Here is an 18,050-nt window from a genome sequence, read left to right on the forward strand (position 1 = left end):
TTGACCGTCCTATCATGTGCCCATATAGGTTTGATCCCAATGATGAACGTGCCATGGAGGAGGTTATCCACAAGCGAGCACCTACACCATCAACGAGAGAAACCTGAAAACGGAGAAGGAACCGCCAAGGAGAAGGCGAGGTTCCACCTGCACCGGCGAGTGTCCACGAGAAGAAGACAGGTTGCGAGCTTCAGGACACCCCGTGCGCACGGGCTCCTGGACCCGGCCCGTGCACACAGTACAAGCCCGTGCGCACGGGCTACTGTGTTAGGTCGCTGGAGATCCCGTGCGCACGCGCTCCACTTACCCCATGCACACGGGGCCCCTGTATGTTGTTGTGGGCTTTCATGTAATCCCCATTTCGTCCCTCCTTACCCCCTCATGCTTTGGACCTATGTATACTCCACTTCCTTCTCCATTTAGCTAAGAATATATCTAGACATTAGAGCTTAACTCATGTATCTCCCCTTGTGGGATTCCTCTTATGATTTTCCTTTGTGTTCTTCGTGTTCTTCGCGTTCTTCGGGGAATCCCTCTCCAATTCGTGAAAGATCTCCACTTACAGTCTCCACCCTACAGTACTCTCCTTTCCTCTTGGCTCTAGTATCATACTGTCTCCTCCATGATATTGGCACCGTTATCGACCACCTTCTCATTCTACCATTTGAAGACCCTATTCATTACCCTCTTTTACAATGCCTCCCCATCCGGCCACTGCGCCGACCTCGTTTGGCCATGCCCATATATTTGATTTCTTTTTTGCAGGGGTGTAAATGGACCTGTCATGTTCAAATCAGGCGATATTGTTCCAATCTACACCGATGATTCCTATCGCCTTCGTTAGCCATTTCGGCTGCGGGAGGTGAGGGGAGCCACATATCAATGTGTGACATATAGTTAAGCCCCTCTTTTGTGAGATTTGTGTCCTGTTGTGGCAGCATCCCGGTGGTAGAAGCGCCATCATAGGGAATAAAAGTACATGGACCCATCATCCCCTTCATGGTACCGGTGTGCCCATCATGATCCACTCCATGGAACTAGTGGTTCTTAGTGTTTGCCTTTCATACTTTCGGTCTTCTTTGTTGTCAGTCCATCTACAAAGTATCAGTCTAACGATGTCCGGCCTTGCAAGAAGTGTGTTTCCGATTATGGTGAGTCCAACGGTTTGAGATTCTCACTTTTTCGGGTGGGCGACTCCTCTGTAGTTTTGGCGACAACAACATAAAAAGATTGGTTATGCTAGCTAGGGAACTCTGGTAGTTCTTCTGACCATTTCAATATATAAACTTTCTTTACCAAATCAATCAAGCTAAGTCGTTGTTCTAAGAAAATGGAACAAAACAGTCGCACAACATTCAACCTACCCATTTGAGCTTTTACTTTTTGGGTGCGCCTAGCACGCAAAGGATATACTCGCAGCGATAAGGAGCGCTTGCCCGCAGCTGCAGTCGTTCCCACATGGCTAGTACGAATACGACATTTCTTTTGCTAGTTTTGTGTGCTTTTTCTCAGAGCAATGATACACAGAGGTGGTTTTTTTGGATTGGGTGGAAATCAGGGTGAGGGGCCCCACCCCAGCTAAAATTCAGGCGGGGGGGGGGGGTGATTAGTTGGAAAGAGCCCATAATAGCCAGTAAGAGCCCGTGAGTCTACCATTTTCGTTTTTCTCAATATCCTTTCTAGTGTGGTATTTTTGTCGATCCAGTTTTGTTACCGGTTTCAATAGTTTATTCAATTTTGTCAGTTTATTTAACTTTTTCTCTTTTTTGTGTGTTTCCTTTGGAAAAACATTGTGCACCAGGTACAGGCTGGCCCAAGCCCAGGATGGGCCCAATTAAAATTTTTAAGGTCCCCCGCAAAGAAATATAATATTTTTAAGGTATATGTACAATAATACTTAGCTATATTGCAATGTGTTCTAATTTTTTATTTTATTTTTAGAATAAAAATATTTTTATATCAAAAAATATAATTTTCAAAAAGGTTTGTGTACAAAAACAATTTTTTGAATAGATAAAAATGTCTTCTATGTGATTTTTTTTAAAGTATGCTCCACCAACTATGAAAATGTCAATATCAATGTAAACCATTTTTAATCATATTTAATGTCCCTTTATTACACCACAAAATTTAATCCGTATACATGGAAATTGTCGTTTTCCATACTTAAAATTTTCTTTTCTTCTTTAATGGAAAAACATGTTCGTGTCTTTGCTATCGATATGTGCATGTTACCTGAAATTTTCAAACAACATTTTTCAATTTATCCTGTCAGCTTAGCATTTTATATGTGCATGTTCGTGTCTTTGCTATCGATATGTGCATGTTACCTGAAATTTTCAAACAACATTTTTCAATTTATCCTGTCAGCTTAGCATTTTATATGTGCATGTTCGTGTCTTGGTGCTCATTGCTCATTTAGCGGTGGGGATCGGAATCAATGGTAGTACTAAGAGCATCTCCAATAGCATGTGTATATTTGGATGTCTATATATTCATATAGACAATGGTCTAAAAAGATTCCCTCATATACACATTCAGTTTTGCATCAGAACGTCTATATACAGGGACTATGATAGGTGAGCCGTCGCTGGGGAGAGCAAGAAATCATGACTGCAGCTGAGTTTAGACAACGCATTCACATTGTTCAGGCGTGGACATTGTCAGGTCGATTTAGAGGATGTGTATATTTGGACGACCATATAGACAAGCTGTTGGACGCCTATTTTGGGTTCACGTTGTGAAAAACGAGTATAGACATCCATATAGACAAGCTATTGAAGATGCTCTAAGCAACTCGTTAAAAACGATGCTTTTTCGTGAATAGTTAGAAGATTGGAGCCACGAGTTCCTTTGGTTCGATTTTGAGTTCCCGACCGTGCAGGCGACGTGTTCGACGTGTTCGACGGCGAGTTGCATCGAGGTACTTTCTTCCTTCGCTCTCGGCCGACTGGTCACCAAAATTGCCATTGCCTGGTAGCCTGGGAACCTTCAACCTACCTACCGAACACACTCCATCCACCGAAACACCAGTAGCCAAGTCGGACACGAGTTTGAGTTTCCACACATGAACACAAGATTGTCACATCACTGATTATTATGCCGCACTCGTTCCCCTTATTACCTTTCTTACTACGGCATGGACTTTTCGTTGTACCAAAGAGACATCCATGTCGGAGCTGAAGTTTACAACGAAATAGGACGGTGATTCAGCTACTAGACAGGCAAGATACTTATATGGACTAGTCTATATCCGTGTAGTACTCCTGGGCGTTTGAAGTCAACTAAGAAGACCAACAATTTTGTCAACAAAATAATTAAAGAAGACATCGATGGGTTACTAGTACAACCATAAGACTGCATCTCCATTGCCACATCGGAACTGGCACATACATAACTCGTCGAGCGGACTGCTAGTAATCTAAGTTGCTGGAGATGACGATTCTTCTCCTTCCGTCCGCTCCTTCCCCACACGCAAATCTCCTCATTCCAACAGTAGTAGTAGTTCTGATGGTCGTTCATCTCCTCGTGGCAACAACAGTCGCCGGTGTCCCAGTAGCCTTGCCTGGGTGCCCGGAGGCCTGCGGCAACGTCACCGTTCCATACCCTTTTGGCTTCCAGCAAGGCTGCTTCCACGCGGGCTTCAAGCTGACCTGCGACCCCACGCGCCATCCGCCCAAGCTGCTGCTAGGCGACGGCGTGGAGGTGGACTCCATCTCCCTGGCGGACGGCACGGCACGGTACGTGACTAGCGTGCCCACCGTGCTGGAATGGTGGCTTAATGTAGAAAGTGACCGTGACTTGGCCTGGTTGGATCTCCATTCTGCATCTGGTTTGAGATGCAAAAGCTTGAATAGCTTCGCTTCCAGCGTTGGCGCAAAGAACAAAGTAAGGTGCAACTGCTCCGATGGATACGAAGGCAATCCTTACATCGTCCAGGGATGCCAAGGTACCACCACTCTGCCGACTTCACTCTGTTTTCCATCTTTTAGAATTTAGTTAAATCTTCTTATTATGTAGTACTCCCCCCGTTTCTTTTTAGTCTACATATAAGATTTGGTCAAAGTCAAACTTTGTATCACAATGTAAATAAGAATACGACCCTTCAGATTGCATCACAACATAGCAGCCACCGCCACCCAAACCTATTAGCCGCCGCCTTCTACCTCCCTGTCCTCCCTGTCCTCCTTTCCCCTTGTCGCCACTAGAGACTAGTGGCCGGCTTAAGCTCCAACAGTAGTCAATGAAGGTAGCGGCCGGAGATTTTCTGCTCCGGTTGCCTTTGGTGGTGAGCTGTGTTTGAGGCTGAGACTATGTCCATGCAGCGGTGGCATTTTCTGTCGGGCCGGAGGTAGCAACAAGTCAGTGGCTGCGATCCCGTTTGTAGATATGCCGCGAGAGCGGGAGCCTTGTGCGTCCCAATGAGGTGGTCTTCCCCTCGGGCAGGCGGGTGCCACCGTAGTCATGTGCTGCTAGGCATTTCTCCTGATGGGCTGTAGGGTCTTTGTTCTTCAGATCCGACGACAACGACAAATATGTTAGTCGGCCCATTATGCTGCCACAGGCGAGGAACATGAAGCAATTTGATAGAGCGGGACCGTTGGAGCATCCCAATTGGACTTTCCGCAGTGCCGTTAACATTCCTCTCTCGTCAATCTTCTTCGCATGTGTGATGATGCCATACGTTGTTTGGAGCCTTTAGTGGAGACCTACATGTGTGGCCCGACTGGCTACTTATGCGGGCATTTATCTTCATTTCTGTGGCATCTAACGTCAAGACCGTGTGACACATGCAGCTCATTGGATCACGAAAAGTGATGGCAATATTAGAGGATGATTTTGATTTGGTGGTGCTTCTTGAGTATCCACCATCCAGTCTCGAGCTCTAGGATGAAAGATCTAAGTCACACTCTAGTTGGTGATACCTGGCAATGATAGTGTGTTTGCATTGTTACCTTGTTGAAGGCATTGCTTGAATTTGCTCAGACTTGATCTTCAGGATGAAAATCAGGATCTGCCCTTCGATTGTTGGATCCAATGTCGTTAGTTCATGAGCGCCGTTCCCTTTCTGGAGGCGTTGTTGCCGGAGAACGTTTCTTGTAGTCTTTGTGATGCCAAGAGACTTAGTGCATATGATCGTTGTTGTAGTGCGGTCACTGCTATTTTGATCGCTTCAAATTTCTTTCATCACCTACGACATTTATGGTTTTGTATTACTTCGCTATTTGTTGGCGTGATTATTTGAGTGCATGCATTGGTTTTGGTTGTATGCATCCTAATTATGCAGAGGCCGGATATGTGCTCATTATGTTTGTATTCCCTTAATGCTTCATTTTGATTCAATAAAATCCACTCTTTATAAAAAAAACATAAGAATGTGTTTATGCTAATTATCAATTGCTCGAAAAAAAATCATAAGTTTCAATCACCAAAAGATTATCAGCTACTAAGATTAAAATCACACTCTAATCTTTGCAATTTAGAGAATTTATCAAGGCCTTTTTAGTTTATATGTTATATATGGAGTGATGATGACTATGATTGAATATAGATCTGAAGTCTTAAATTGTAACTGGCATTTAAGTAAAATGCATGCAACTCAAGAATAAACAACCTTGTACTAATGATCTTAGAAGCGTCGATGAGGGTGGGGGCTTGAGCAACCTACCACCGTAGTATCTTCCATCTTGTTCTTCCTTGCTTGGCGTGGCGGACGGGGGACTGGGGCTCAAGAAACCCTAGCCGATGTCACCCCGTCTCCTTTTTCACCGTTCTCCCTTGCTTTCACTACATCTCGGTGGATAGCGGTAGCGCTCTCGCTTCCTCGCTCAGCGTGGGGGCAAGGGGCTCTGGCTAGCATGGCTTTGAGGACATCGTGGAGGCTGGTTATGAAGTCCAGCGACAATGGTTGTGGGGAACATCTGCCTGAGCGTGGCCTATGATGGGGACGAGGCACCAATGGGTGGGTGCTATCGTAGCGACAACACCAGGTGCTGACTAGGTGCGGTAGTAAGAACAGAGTGGCAATACGGTGGTGTGTGGCCATGTCTGGGCATCGGGCTCAAGTGGTTCCTCTAGAGATCAACCAACACTAGTCGTGGTGGAGGACCAATGTTTCTTGGACTATTGTGTGACCATGACATGGGTTCCGACTACCTTGCCTAGTGAGCCGACCTCGGAACCAAAGGTGGGGTGTGTCGACGTTTCTTGGACTATTGCTTGACCATGACATGGGCTCCGACTACCTTGCCTAGTGAGCCGGCCTCGGGATGGAAGGATGGGGGTGTGTCGACGATATGTTTGCAGTTGTCCGGACGAAAGTCAACTTCTGTTGGTTTTGGCAACATATGCATTGTTCCCTCCTTGGAGGTGTTGATGAGGAACTCCGGCATATCCTTCACCTCGGGGTATACTCCCACTAAAACCAAATTGGGCTTCTCGAATCGGCAATGGCGGTGTCCTAATCGCCCTTCCTTCGTTGGAAGCATCGTTTTAGTGTTAGGACTTCTCAAGTTTGATGTGGCACTTGGGTTGCAGTGGAACAGCTGGCAGTTGGCGAGTGGTAGTTATGTTTCGGTTTGATGATGATGTTGCTGATGCTTAAGGCACGAGTCTATGAGGCGCAATGTACGTCGCCACAGGTACATCCTAGGCGATGCGTCAGCCGGGTCCTATTATGTACTAGCTGAATCTTCTAGGTACATAGGGTGGTGTGTGTGTGTGGGGGGGGGGGGGGGGGGGGGGGGTTAATTGACACCGTGGCAGCCCTCCATATTGTGCCTAGTATCGGTCCAGATGTGACCTTGTTACTTTGGTTGGGCAAGTCGTTTCCTTGCTGTTTTTGGCGTGGCATGTGTGGTGGCTAATTTGGATTAGCATTTTAAGTCGAGAGGTGTTGTACTTGCCTGCTTGGCTCTTTTTCTATGAAAAATGATACCGTATCCATAGTTTATTCTAGAAAGAAAGTAAAATTTCCACTGAAAATTGAAGAGCCATTGTAACACGACACGCAAGCTACCAGTGTCGCAGCTGCACAGAAGGGTCGTGTACTCTAGAGGCAAAACAGTCCACCTCTTCGAACTTCTTCCAGAGGTGGTTGGTGTTGGGTTAGGAATCAATGGTAAGCGACTTGTTAAAAGACTTAATCTCTTTCGTGAGTACATTAGAGTCACGAAATATTTACTAGTTCAGTGAGGGTTGTTGGCCCTGCAGGCGACCTATTCGACGAAATGCCTAAGTGAGTTCCTTTAAAGCAGAGGTACATGGCGCATGCACAAGCGAGGCTGAGCATCATTTAGGTAAAAAATATCTATTTTTCCCATGGTCAACAAAATTTTGACAGCCTGGTTGGACTTGAACCATCAAATCAATTCATGGGCAACGGGGAATCTCCTTGCTCAAGACAGCTCCTGTCCACGAAGATCACTATAGGCATAGACAAAAGTTTGACATGGTTTCCAAATAAAACAGTACATTTTCACATCATCACTGGTAAGTGTATCACCTTCCTATCCCCTTCCATCGATTAGCGAGGGCGTCACAGAGACATATTTTCTACTTTGTACTAAAACTATACGTTTGCAAGATTGTGTTGTTTTGCTCCACTCCTTCCACAAATTTCAGTTCTTGACAGCGCTTTGCGTCGGACAGGGAATTTCCCTTTAAGCAGTTCAGTCACCTGATCCCGTGTTCTAAGCGGGTTGGCACAAGACTTTGTCACGGCTCCGTCAGATCGGACGTCACCGGACGACAGACTGGTGGACCCAGGGTCCACCGGTCAGACTAGCACCGCGCATGGGTGACTGCCAGTGGGCCTGGTTAGGTGTGTGTGGGCGTGGTGTGTGTGTGGACTACTTAGTCCCAGACTGTAACTGAAACAGGATAAAAAGAGAAATAGAAAGAAACGTCTGAATCTCTCTCTCGTTCTCTGAACTCTCTCTCATTCCTCTGTTCCCCATCCTCTTCTCCCTTTTCAATCTACCAGAAAACTGTGAGATCTCTTCCAAGGGCCTCACAGACTTCCCTTTGAGATTCCCTCTTCCCTGTAGAATACGCTATCATGCTTGCAAATTCAATCTATGTGTCACTTCTTGATCCGTCATGTTCTAATCACGTGGATTTACTGGTGGTTTCGTCGCTTGCTGATAGTGGTATCTTGGAAGGAGAAAAGGGGACCAGCCAACCAATAAGAACCGAAGTGATTCTCAGTTGTATCTTTATCCCCCTTTTAGATTTTTGTTTTATCGTGCACCATGCATTTTAGCAATTTTGTTCATTGTTTTGAGGCTTCAAAATGCACTTTCAACTTACTAGATAAACGTTGTTGCATTTTGTATTGGCATCGCCCGGCTTTTGAGCCAGTCTTTCTTCTCTCTCCCTTTCAGATATCGACGAGTGCCAACGGCCAGTTTATCCATGTCTGCACGGGACCTGCATCAATATGCGTGGGACATACCGATGCTCAGCAAAGAAAAATATCATCGGCCTCCCAGGTAGAAATACAACTCATTCACTTTGTACAAGGAGTTTCTTATGGGCAATTAAGGACCGTAGAAATATGATAATTATGTATTAATAAGTTACGTATTACATCAGTAGAATGACCAGAAATAATTCTACTGCATCTTGCGGTTTTAAATTCAGTTGTCCTAATACATTAACTCTCAAATCATCGGTCGGTTGACCATTTAGAAATGAAATACAAAACAAAAGAAAATAACAAATATAGGATATCACGTTGTTCATAAACTACTAAACCGTGTGGTCAAGGACCTGAAATTTATTTTACTTTTAATATGATTGCTCTAATAAATATTCCAAGACAATCTTTATCATGCTATAGTTGAGTAGTTTCAAACGTTCAGTTCAAAGTATTGAAATGCATGTGACATATACTATACCATCGATTCTTGTTTTCATTCTCTGCAGGTTTAATTACCATAATTGCAGTTAGTGCTGGTTTTGGGTTGCTCTTTTCACTTCTAGGTGTTACCAAAATTACCAATAAAATTAAGCAACAAAGAGCCAAGAAGTTGAGAACAAAATTCTTCAAGAAAAACCATGGGTTGCTTCTACAACAGTTAATCTCTTCAAACAAAGATATAGCTGAACGAACAAGAATTTTCAGCTTGGAAGAGTTGGACCAAGCAACCAACAAATTTGATCATAATCGCATTCTTGGCGGCGGTGGCCATGGCACGGTGTATAAAGGCATCTTATCTGATCAACACGTCGTGGCCATCAAGAAGGCTAAAATTTTGGTCGAAAGGGAAACCAACCAGTTCATCAACGAGGTTGTTATACTTTCACAAATAATCATAGAAATGTGGTGAAGCTCTTTGGTTGCTGCCTCGAGACAGAAGTTCCTCTACTTGTTTACGAGTTCATATCAAATGGAACTCTGTTTTTTCATCTCCATGCCCAAAGTGAGAACTCTTTGTCATGGAACAATAGATTGAGGATTGCACTGGAAATAGCAAGGGCCATTGCATATCTACACTCTGCTGCTTCAATATCAGTATACCATAGAGATATCAAATGTGCAAATATACTACTTACTGATACCTTAACATCAAAAGTATCAGATTTTGGAGCTTCAAGGTCTATTGCAATAGATGAGACAGGAATACTTACAGCTGTCCAAGGAACCCATGGTTACCTTGATCCTGAATACTACTACACTAGTCGACTCACGGAGAAAAGCGATGTTTACAGCTTTGGTGTCATCCTAGCAGAGCTACTGACAAGGGTGACACCAGTTTTTTCTTCTCATTCATCAGAAGGGACAAGCCTAGCATCACATTTTGTATCACATATAAGAGACAATCGATTCTCAGATATTCTAGATGCACAAATTGTTGAGGAGGGAGGGGCTGAAGATGCTGAGGTGGTTGCAAGACTCGCAGAAGCATGCTTAAGTTTAAAAGGTGAAGAAAGGCCTACAATGAGACAAGTGGAGACAGTACTTGAAGATGTTCAGAACTCAAGAGTCAATCTTAGTTCTCAGATCACAAGAGTGAACCGAAATGCTATAAATGATCAACCATACAAGGGAAGTAAAGGCGGAGAAGAAACTAGACTGTACAACTTGGAAAAGGATTTTATAGAGTCGTCTGAAATTCCAAGATGATTTTACTTACATGGTGAAGTGTTACATTTGCTTTTATTAGTTTGGGTGCCAATTTGGAACTATGAATTGTAACATGTATGTAGCGGTAACCCAGAGGTGAGCATAGGCTCATCGAGGACATAGTGCACCCGAGGCTTTTGTGCTACCGGTGCGCCCCCAGTTTAAAACTCATGCAATATTTTATAAAAACTTATAAAAATAATTGAGTACACAGAGACAAGATACATGGACTTTATCTTGGTGCATGTATGCGTGTTTACTGTACTGGATACATAAAACTGCAACTACTCTTTTGTATCATCTAGCAACCCAAGTTGAACCCATGCACGTACACATACAAAAACTAGATACGTATCAGGATAATCATGCAATGTGAAAAAGAGAAGCTATATGATGATTTTGAGAGTGAATTTCCACGGTTGAGACTTTTGCATAACTACAGAGCACTACTACTGCTACATGTTCCAACGGGACGAGATACATATACTGCTACTGAAGCTTTTATAACTGAATTTTCGCTGTGTATGAATAATTGAAGTCAGTTGCCTGGGGGCTCCCTAAATGAGTAGAGTATTCAGGACACCCCCATTGCAGAAACGGAAGGTAGAGGTGGCGCTAAGCATGCCGCAAGTAGCTGTGCCGTCCATCTCCAAGCGGGGTCGGCTCGTCTGACAGACGGCAGAACGGCCATAATCGGTCGCTAATCAACATTTCAGTAAAACTAGGTTCAGTATAATTCTTGGTGGTAAGCTTCGTCTAAAATTGGGTTCTGCTAGTATGTTCAGCAATGCAGTTGTGCATTGCGATTCCTTTTTATTTTTTTGTAGTGCAGACTTCTACGCTTGAAGACAATGAAGCCCATTGCTCGGAAGACTTATTTTGATCATTATCACGAAGTGCTCATGATTTTGATGGGGTTGTGATTGGTGAAGTACATATAGAAGTTGTAGTTCTTTGAAATACACTTGTGTCGTATGGCTTCAGTGTTTGGTCCTTTTGAGTTCTAGAGTTGTACTGATAGTATTCAGAGAGTGTCCGTTCATTCCTTTGATCCGAAACATGTCCTGATTGACCAGGAATCAGTACACACATCCTTGGCCCCTTTTATGAAAGCAGTATTCTTCAGGTGGATGAATGAGACTGGCCTGAAGAAGGAGCAGATGCATTACGAGATGCTGCGGCTAGGTACCATGGCCTTGTACAGCTTGGTCGTTCCTCCATGACTGCGTGCTCAATCGCGATGCAGCGGCACTCGAAAATTTGTTAGCACTCCCTTTTGTCGCTGAGAAGTAGGAGTGGGTCTTGGTAGCCTCATGGCTGGCACTGCAGAAAAAATCAGTGTCCCTTGCCTTCCCTGTTTTGTTTGTTCAACATGCACGCACTTGTGCCTTTTCAGTTCGATGTCTGAACCAGCAACATAGGCGCGCGATGCCTGTTCTGTTTGTTCAGTTGCCTTTCTCTGAACCGCGACACAAGCGCACGTCGGCAGGTCGACGGAGACGCAGCGGTGGCAGCTCGACGACGGGACTCAGACATTCGTTTTAGGGAATCTCGTTGGATTTTTTATTTTTATTTTTAAGAAAGGGAGCTTCGTTGAATAAGCTGTAGCAGTATCATAAAGTAGACCTTCAAAAAAAAAGTATCATAAAGTTGGCAAAAGCCCACTCATGACTAAGCCCAGACATTCCAGCCCATTACCCACGTCTGCCTCTCTGTCGTCTAGGTCGTCCAGGCCACTCGAGCTCGAAGCCGCCGCCGCCGCCGCCGCTGAATGCCTGAATCCCAATCCCTAATTCCTTCCGAGCTCCGACTGCTCTCGGCTCCAGTACGGAGCTGCCGCGCCCACCTTGCCAGCAAGCTCCTCCACCTCCACCGACTGGCGCCCGATGCGTCATCTCCCATTCTCCCTGACTCCCTCCCCGCACCCTGCAGTGCAGTGCACCGTCTGCTCCAGCTCGGCAGCGCCTAAGCCGGCACCGGTGGAGCTGCTACACGAGGCACGGAGGCGTAAGCGAGAGTACTGGGACAGCGTGCGTGGACTTCGTTCGGAGAGGTGGTCGGTTGTCGCTGCTCCTGCTCGAGCAAGGTACTGAACACTGTAATTCTTGGCTTGTTGTGTTCTGTTCATCCCTAATCTGTAGAATTTATGCTTTATTTATGTTGAATGAATGAAAAAAGTCGGCAGTTATTAATTTTTATTGTAATTGTAATTGGACACGAAGAAGAATGGGACAGTCTCTTTTCCGGAAATACGAGTCTAAAAGCAAACATGATTACATCTTTTCATTAGTTTTTCTTCGTTGGCCATAATTCTGTAAAGCAAACATTTAGCAGGTTTTTAGTCTTCACATATGTCTAAGCATCCCAGCTTAGCTCGTAGAATCATGAACCCAATGTTTAATTTGGAAAAGTGCAGAGCATATATGCCAATTTTTATTTTTATTTGGAAAAGTGCAGGGTATATATGCCAATAACATGTAGGACAATTGATCGATTACAATTTACAAACTAGCAGTGAAAGTCTTTTTCAGGATAGTAGTTCTCTGAGATAACTTCATCGTCAAAATTTATTTATCGTTCTCTGGGATAACCAGTTGAAAGGTGGTACTGAAAATATATGACATTTGAATGCAACTGTGACCCGGCAACTTTCACTCACTATGATGTGTGAGGTTCTTTGTCAGCAATTAGGACTGTCCGATCTCCTCAATCCGCTGCACGACATCAGACATTGTAGGCCTCGAGTCAGCATCTTGACTGCAACACTTTAGCCCGAGCTGCATAAGTCGCACCATGCACTCCTCTTTCCCATCCTTCTGCCCCCATGCTAGGAGCTCCACGTCGAATACCTCCGCCGTCCACTCCTCAGGTATAATGGAACACACCCACCGTGGCAAATCTACTCCCTTGTCATCCTGAAATCTCTTCCTCAGTGGAGACTTGCGGGTGAGAAGCTCCAGCAATAGGATGCCGAAGCTGTAGACGTCAGATTTCTGGGAGACCCACCTATTGCGGGTGACCTCGGGTGCACAGTAGCCGGAGGCATTGTAATAAATACCAAGTGTTATCAGGCCATGCTCCGACACACATGCGTTGTGAGTTCCGGTGAGCAGGATGTTGGAAGACTTGATGTTGCCATGGCAGCTTGATGGCCCAGCTAAGTGGATAGCCTGCACACCACGCGCAGCAGCTAGTGAGATAGCCAACCGCTGCTCCCAGTCCAGTTGAGCTGGGCCAGAACCTTGGTCGCCTATATTCACATATCATGAAATTAGTGATGCATCAAACACTTCAGGAAATGTAAAGGCAGGCATATGATCATTGTACAGTGTATACATTACCGTGGAGTACTTTTGCTAGGCTACCCATGGGGACTACATTATGCACTAGCAACTTCTCATCCTTGCTGCAGTAATACCATAGAAGTGGCACTATGTGTTTGTTCTGGATGGCACCAAACAGCGTAACAAGCCGCTTAAAGACCGCCTCCTCCAAGTCCACATCTTTCAGCCTCTTGACCACCAGCTCATATCCACTATCTAGTGTTGCTCTGTATGTTGTCCCGATTGTACCCTTGCCCAGAACTTCAGTCGATGCCCCAAGCAGGTCTTTCAGGTCGAACAATTGGCCTGTCATTGTCGACCCAATGATAGAAGTTCCCACATTTTGTGTACTATCATGGCTTACCTGTGATAGTGCCGCTTTGAGTGCAGCCACAATTCCCGTTTTGGGGGTACTGCCACTGCTTTCTTGTGATGGCATCTTTTCAGCTGGAGCTACAGTTCTCGCGTTTTGGCTACTGCTGCTGCTTTCTAGTGGTGGTGTTTTGGCTGGAGCTTGTTTATTTTTCCATATCCAAGAAAACAGAGTTGGTCTTTCTTGTACCTGACGTGCAGCTTTCTTAAGTTTGCGAAGACGTTCTGCAACTTCTAACATGTGAGGACGTTTGGTAAGTTCCATCTTCAAGCATTTACCTGCCAACTTAGCAATCTCTTCAATAGTCTTCATGTCGCTCGATGTTGCAATTTCAGAATCAAACATCTCCCTCACCCTCCTAATCCCTTTTGAAAGAGATTGACTAAAACTTTCAACCAAGCCAATCTCCCCATCCTCTGTTCTTGCTTTTTTTCTGGTTATCAGTTCCAGGAGCACAACTCCAAAACTGTAAACATCACTCTTTGCTGTGAGGCGGCCACTCTGAGCAAACAGAGGGTCCATGTAGCCTATACTTCCTATCACATTTAGAGTATATAGAGTATTTTCAGTGTTGATTAGTCTTGATATTCCAAAGTCTGATATTTTTGCACCGAGTCCATCATCCAGAAGTATATTAGCAGGCTTGATATCACCATGAATGATCTGAGTATACATTTGTGAATGCATATAGTCCAATGCTTTTGCACATTCAATTGCAATTCTTAGCCGTGTATCCAAAGTGATGGGAATACTATCCTGGTGAAGGATGTTACTCAGATTTCCTTTAGGAATATACTCCGTGACCACCATTAGGGCACTTTCATCTACACAATAGCCAATTAATCTGACTACGTTCTTGTGATTGATTTCACGGTGGACGATCAACTCTTTGGCAAAACTTTCTCTTACATTGTAGATAAACCTCTTGACTGCAATCATACTTTTGTCCTCAAGGACTCCTTGATAAACTTCTCCAAAGGCACCTCTACCGAGTAAAGTCTTATAGTTGTCAGTAAATCTTTTTATCTCATCTTCTGTAAAACATTTCACATTATGATTGCTACGTGCTATCCATTTTGATCTGTGCTCTTCATGGATAAGTTGTGTTACTATATTTTCTGGATGATCCATCTTTGGAAGTAGTAGGGAACTTATTCAACGTTGGAAGACAATTTGACCTAGAAACAGTTTTGGTAGTGGTAAAAGTCAAATTTAATCCAACATAAGAGCAACTCCAATGGGGCGACCCAAACGGACGGCGATTTCGTCCGCTTTTTGTCCTTTTGGGTCGGCCGCCCGCCCGGCGTCCGCCCTCTTTTATATTTGGGTCGGCAGCGCGCCCAACACGCCGACCCATATGTGTCGGCGTGGCCGACTGGCCGCCCAATATTACATTGATTTGCATTCAAACATATTGTCAAATAACATAGTTTACCGAATAATAGTATAGTTTTATAAGCCGGGTACAAATAAAAATGTTTCACATAGTTTTGCAAACGAATAAAAGAAGATGCATCTATTGGTTGCCAACATGAGCCCACATATACTCAACCAAATCATTTTGCAGCTGCACATGAGTTTCCCAATCACGCTCATGCGGACGTACTCGTCAATGAGATCACCGGGCACTTCGTATGCAAGCATTCGGACGGCGACAGTGCATTTTTGATAAGAGGAGAAACCAATCTTGCCGACGGCATCCTCTTTGCACTCAAAATAGTCATCATAGCCGACCACTCCCTTTCTAATACGGTTGAAAACATGCCTACTCATACGGAAACGCAGCGGAATTTATGATGTTTGAACAACGGGTTTGTTGTATCAAAGTAGTCCTTCCAGAGAAGGAAATGCCCACTCTCTCGGTTGCAATTCAACGCCGGAAGGTGGCCCGAAATGAAGCCACAGAACAACGGGCACTGACTGTTTAGGTGGTGATGGACCAACACGGCAGCCAATATCTCCTCCTCATCGTCAGACGACGAATCATCGGAGTCGTAAAGGAAATTGTGGAAGAACTCGTCGGCGGAGTCCATTTCGTACCTTGGCAAACTGTCGAACAGCTTGCGGGCGTCGAAGAAGGAGACGGCCGACGAGGGGAGTCACGGCGTGCACGGATCAGCTAGTTGCCCTGCCGGCATTCGATGAGTGGGCTAGCGTCCGACGAGTGTGCCGGTCATATCTGACTGGGGCGGCGAGGCGGCTTCTTGGTCGCGGGCGGCTGTGCGGTGAGGGGAGCGGCGGTGGGAAGCAGTTTGCTCCCCCGGCGGCAAAACGACAGTGGCGGGCGACGGGGGAGTGGGCGGCGGCAGCTGGCAGAGTCGCCGGCAAAAAATGGGCGGTGGCGTCGGCGACGAAAGAGGCGGGCGAGGGTTGTTGTTGGCTGGGGCGAGAGGGAAGGCCAATGTGCCACCGACCAGCGGGCCCGGAAGGGGAGAGGGCGAGCACGCGCGTCCGTCTTGTGTCTGCGCCGACGCAAATCCGGCTCAAAAATAGGTCGGGAATGGGTAGCCCGCGGACGAAAAGTAGATGCGTGTCCGTTTGGGTCGGCGCGTTGGGCTGACTTTTGTGTCCGCGCCGACCCAAATGGATGGCGGCGGACGAAATGGGTCGCCCCATTAGAGTTGCTCTAATAATCAAGGAAACAAAATAAACAAAGCACGTAAGAGTGCTTAATTTCCTTGGATTAATCATCCTCTTGGTGCCGAAGATAAGCAATTTGGATTTCTAGTTTACATATTTACACAACGATGCAGAGAATCACGTGTGTTTGTTTATGACTAGAGGAAGTACAACGTAGGAAAGAGTATAACTTATAGTTTAATACGTTATGTATTGTTAATTTGTAGCTTGTTGCGGTCTGGTTGTTTTGCTGGCTGGGTGTTGTATGATCTGAATGTTGTAAGGTGGTGAGTTTGGATTTTTGCAAAATTTCAGGCCCCGAGCAAAAATTCTCACCCGGGGCCATGGGCCTATTCTCTAACAATTTTTATTGTTCATTTCTGCCATGGATTTTGAATAACAGCACCATGATATGATCTGGGTAATTCTACATAATTGCTTCCTAGCCGAAAAAATGAAACAAAGTTTTAAAAATGAAGAGAACATGCTGAAATCGATTGAACAAAGAAGTGAAGAATTCAAAACCGAAAGTGCTAATATCTAGGGGTAAAAACAGAGAGAAGTAAAGACATGGAGACATACCACTTGAGGAGAATGGACACCGTAACATAGCTGAGTCAATGGAGCCTTCTTTCGTTAGTGGTCGCGCCGATCGCCATGGAATGGATCTGTAGAAGAAAGAGCAGACCTATGTATGGCTAACCCTTCAGCCCGCAGGATACGGAACACTCTCAGGCCACTCCCTCTTGAGATTATCTTGACCGTCGGATCTCGGCTGCGAGTCGTATGGACCGTTTATTTTGACTGGTGGTTTGGCTTTTGTTTGACTCTACTCAAGCTAAGTCCATACTTTGGCTGCCACTGGGCCATACCTGAAACTGCGACCGTATCGTAGACGGGCGACTTTCAGTTGGTGAGAAAAATGGCACGCTGTGCCTCGTTCTTTTTCTCATCTCGCGCGGGCGCCGTCGCCGTCGCCTCGGGTTGCCACTTTCAGAGGCTGTTTAGTTTTTAGTCACATCTCGTCACACTTTATCACATCTCATTTTAGACAAACTTGACCAAGTTAGGTGTGTGTTTGGTTCTAGCCACATCTAAGACAAGAATTTTTTTATGAGCAGTAAACCCCACATGTCATAAACACAAAAAGTGTAGTAAGATTCTCTTAGGCAAGCCAAAGTTTGGCTAACAATTTAAGCAACTTAAGTTAGGCAAGTGTGGAAAATGTGACAAAAATAATATGGCAATGTATGACAACCATAGTCACAATCCAAACAACCCTTCAATCTTTCACCGTCGAGCCCCCATGTTCCTGTCTCCTACGCGTGCGCAGGCGCGATTTCCACATTATTATCCCCCGCTTCCGCTCAAGCAAAAAGCAAGTTGTATAAAACTATACTTGGGGCATCTATAACCGCGGTCATCTAATTTGAGCCACTATACGCCCGACATGTCCGGCACACCGGCTGGGGTGACCTGACAGACCCTATTTCCTGCATTTCACAGACACATCCTGATGTGCCTTACGCTGCGTTTGGATGTCTGTATTGAAGGACTCCGTATTGAATTAGTTTCAATACCAATTTAGTGAGGAAACTGTAATGGG

At 45.2% G+C, this 18,050-nt stretch overlaps 1 protein-coding gene and 1 pseudogene across 2 annotated transcripts; one reads left to right on the forward strand and one right to left on the reverse strand.

Moving 5' to 3' along the window:
* Positions 1–3,399: 3,399 nt before the first annotated feature.
* Positions 3,400–10,295, forward strand: LOC123190755 (putative wall-associated receptor kinase-like 11; annotated as a pseudogene).
* Positions 10,296–12,673: 2,378 nt separating this feature from the next.
* LOC123190756 (probable inactive receptor kinase At2g26730) lies at positions 12,674–17,218 on the reverse strand. Of its 2 annotated transcripts, none has more exons than XM_044603465.1 (3): positions 17,027–17,218; positions 13,471–15,003; positions 12,674–13,379 (listed from the first exon to the last, which is right to left on the reverse strand). In XM_044603465.1, the coding sequence occupies exons 2-3, from the start codon at positions 14,954–14,956 to the stop codon at positions 12,817–12,819; spliced, it is 2,049 nt and encodes a 682-aa protein (XP_044459400.1). In that variant the 5' UTR covers positions 14,957–15,003; positions 17,027–17,218; the 3' UTR covers positions 12,674–12,816. The 2 variants fall into 2 exon arrangements, with proteins under 2 accessions (XP_044459400.1, XP_044459401.1); XM_044603466.1 differs by having other exon boundaries at positions 13,471–14,810; positions 17,027–17,154.
* Between the last annotated feature and the right edge of the window lie 832 nt (positions 17,219–18,050).

This window comes from Triticum aestivum, chromosome 2A, assembly GCF_018294505.1.
Source record: "Triticum aestivum cultivar Chinese Spring chromosome 2A, IWGSC CS RefSeq v2.1, whole genome shotgun sequence".
NCBI classification, from domain to species: Eukaryota; Viridiplantae; Streptophyta; class Magnoliopsida; order Poales; family Poaceae; genus Triticum; species Triticum aestivum.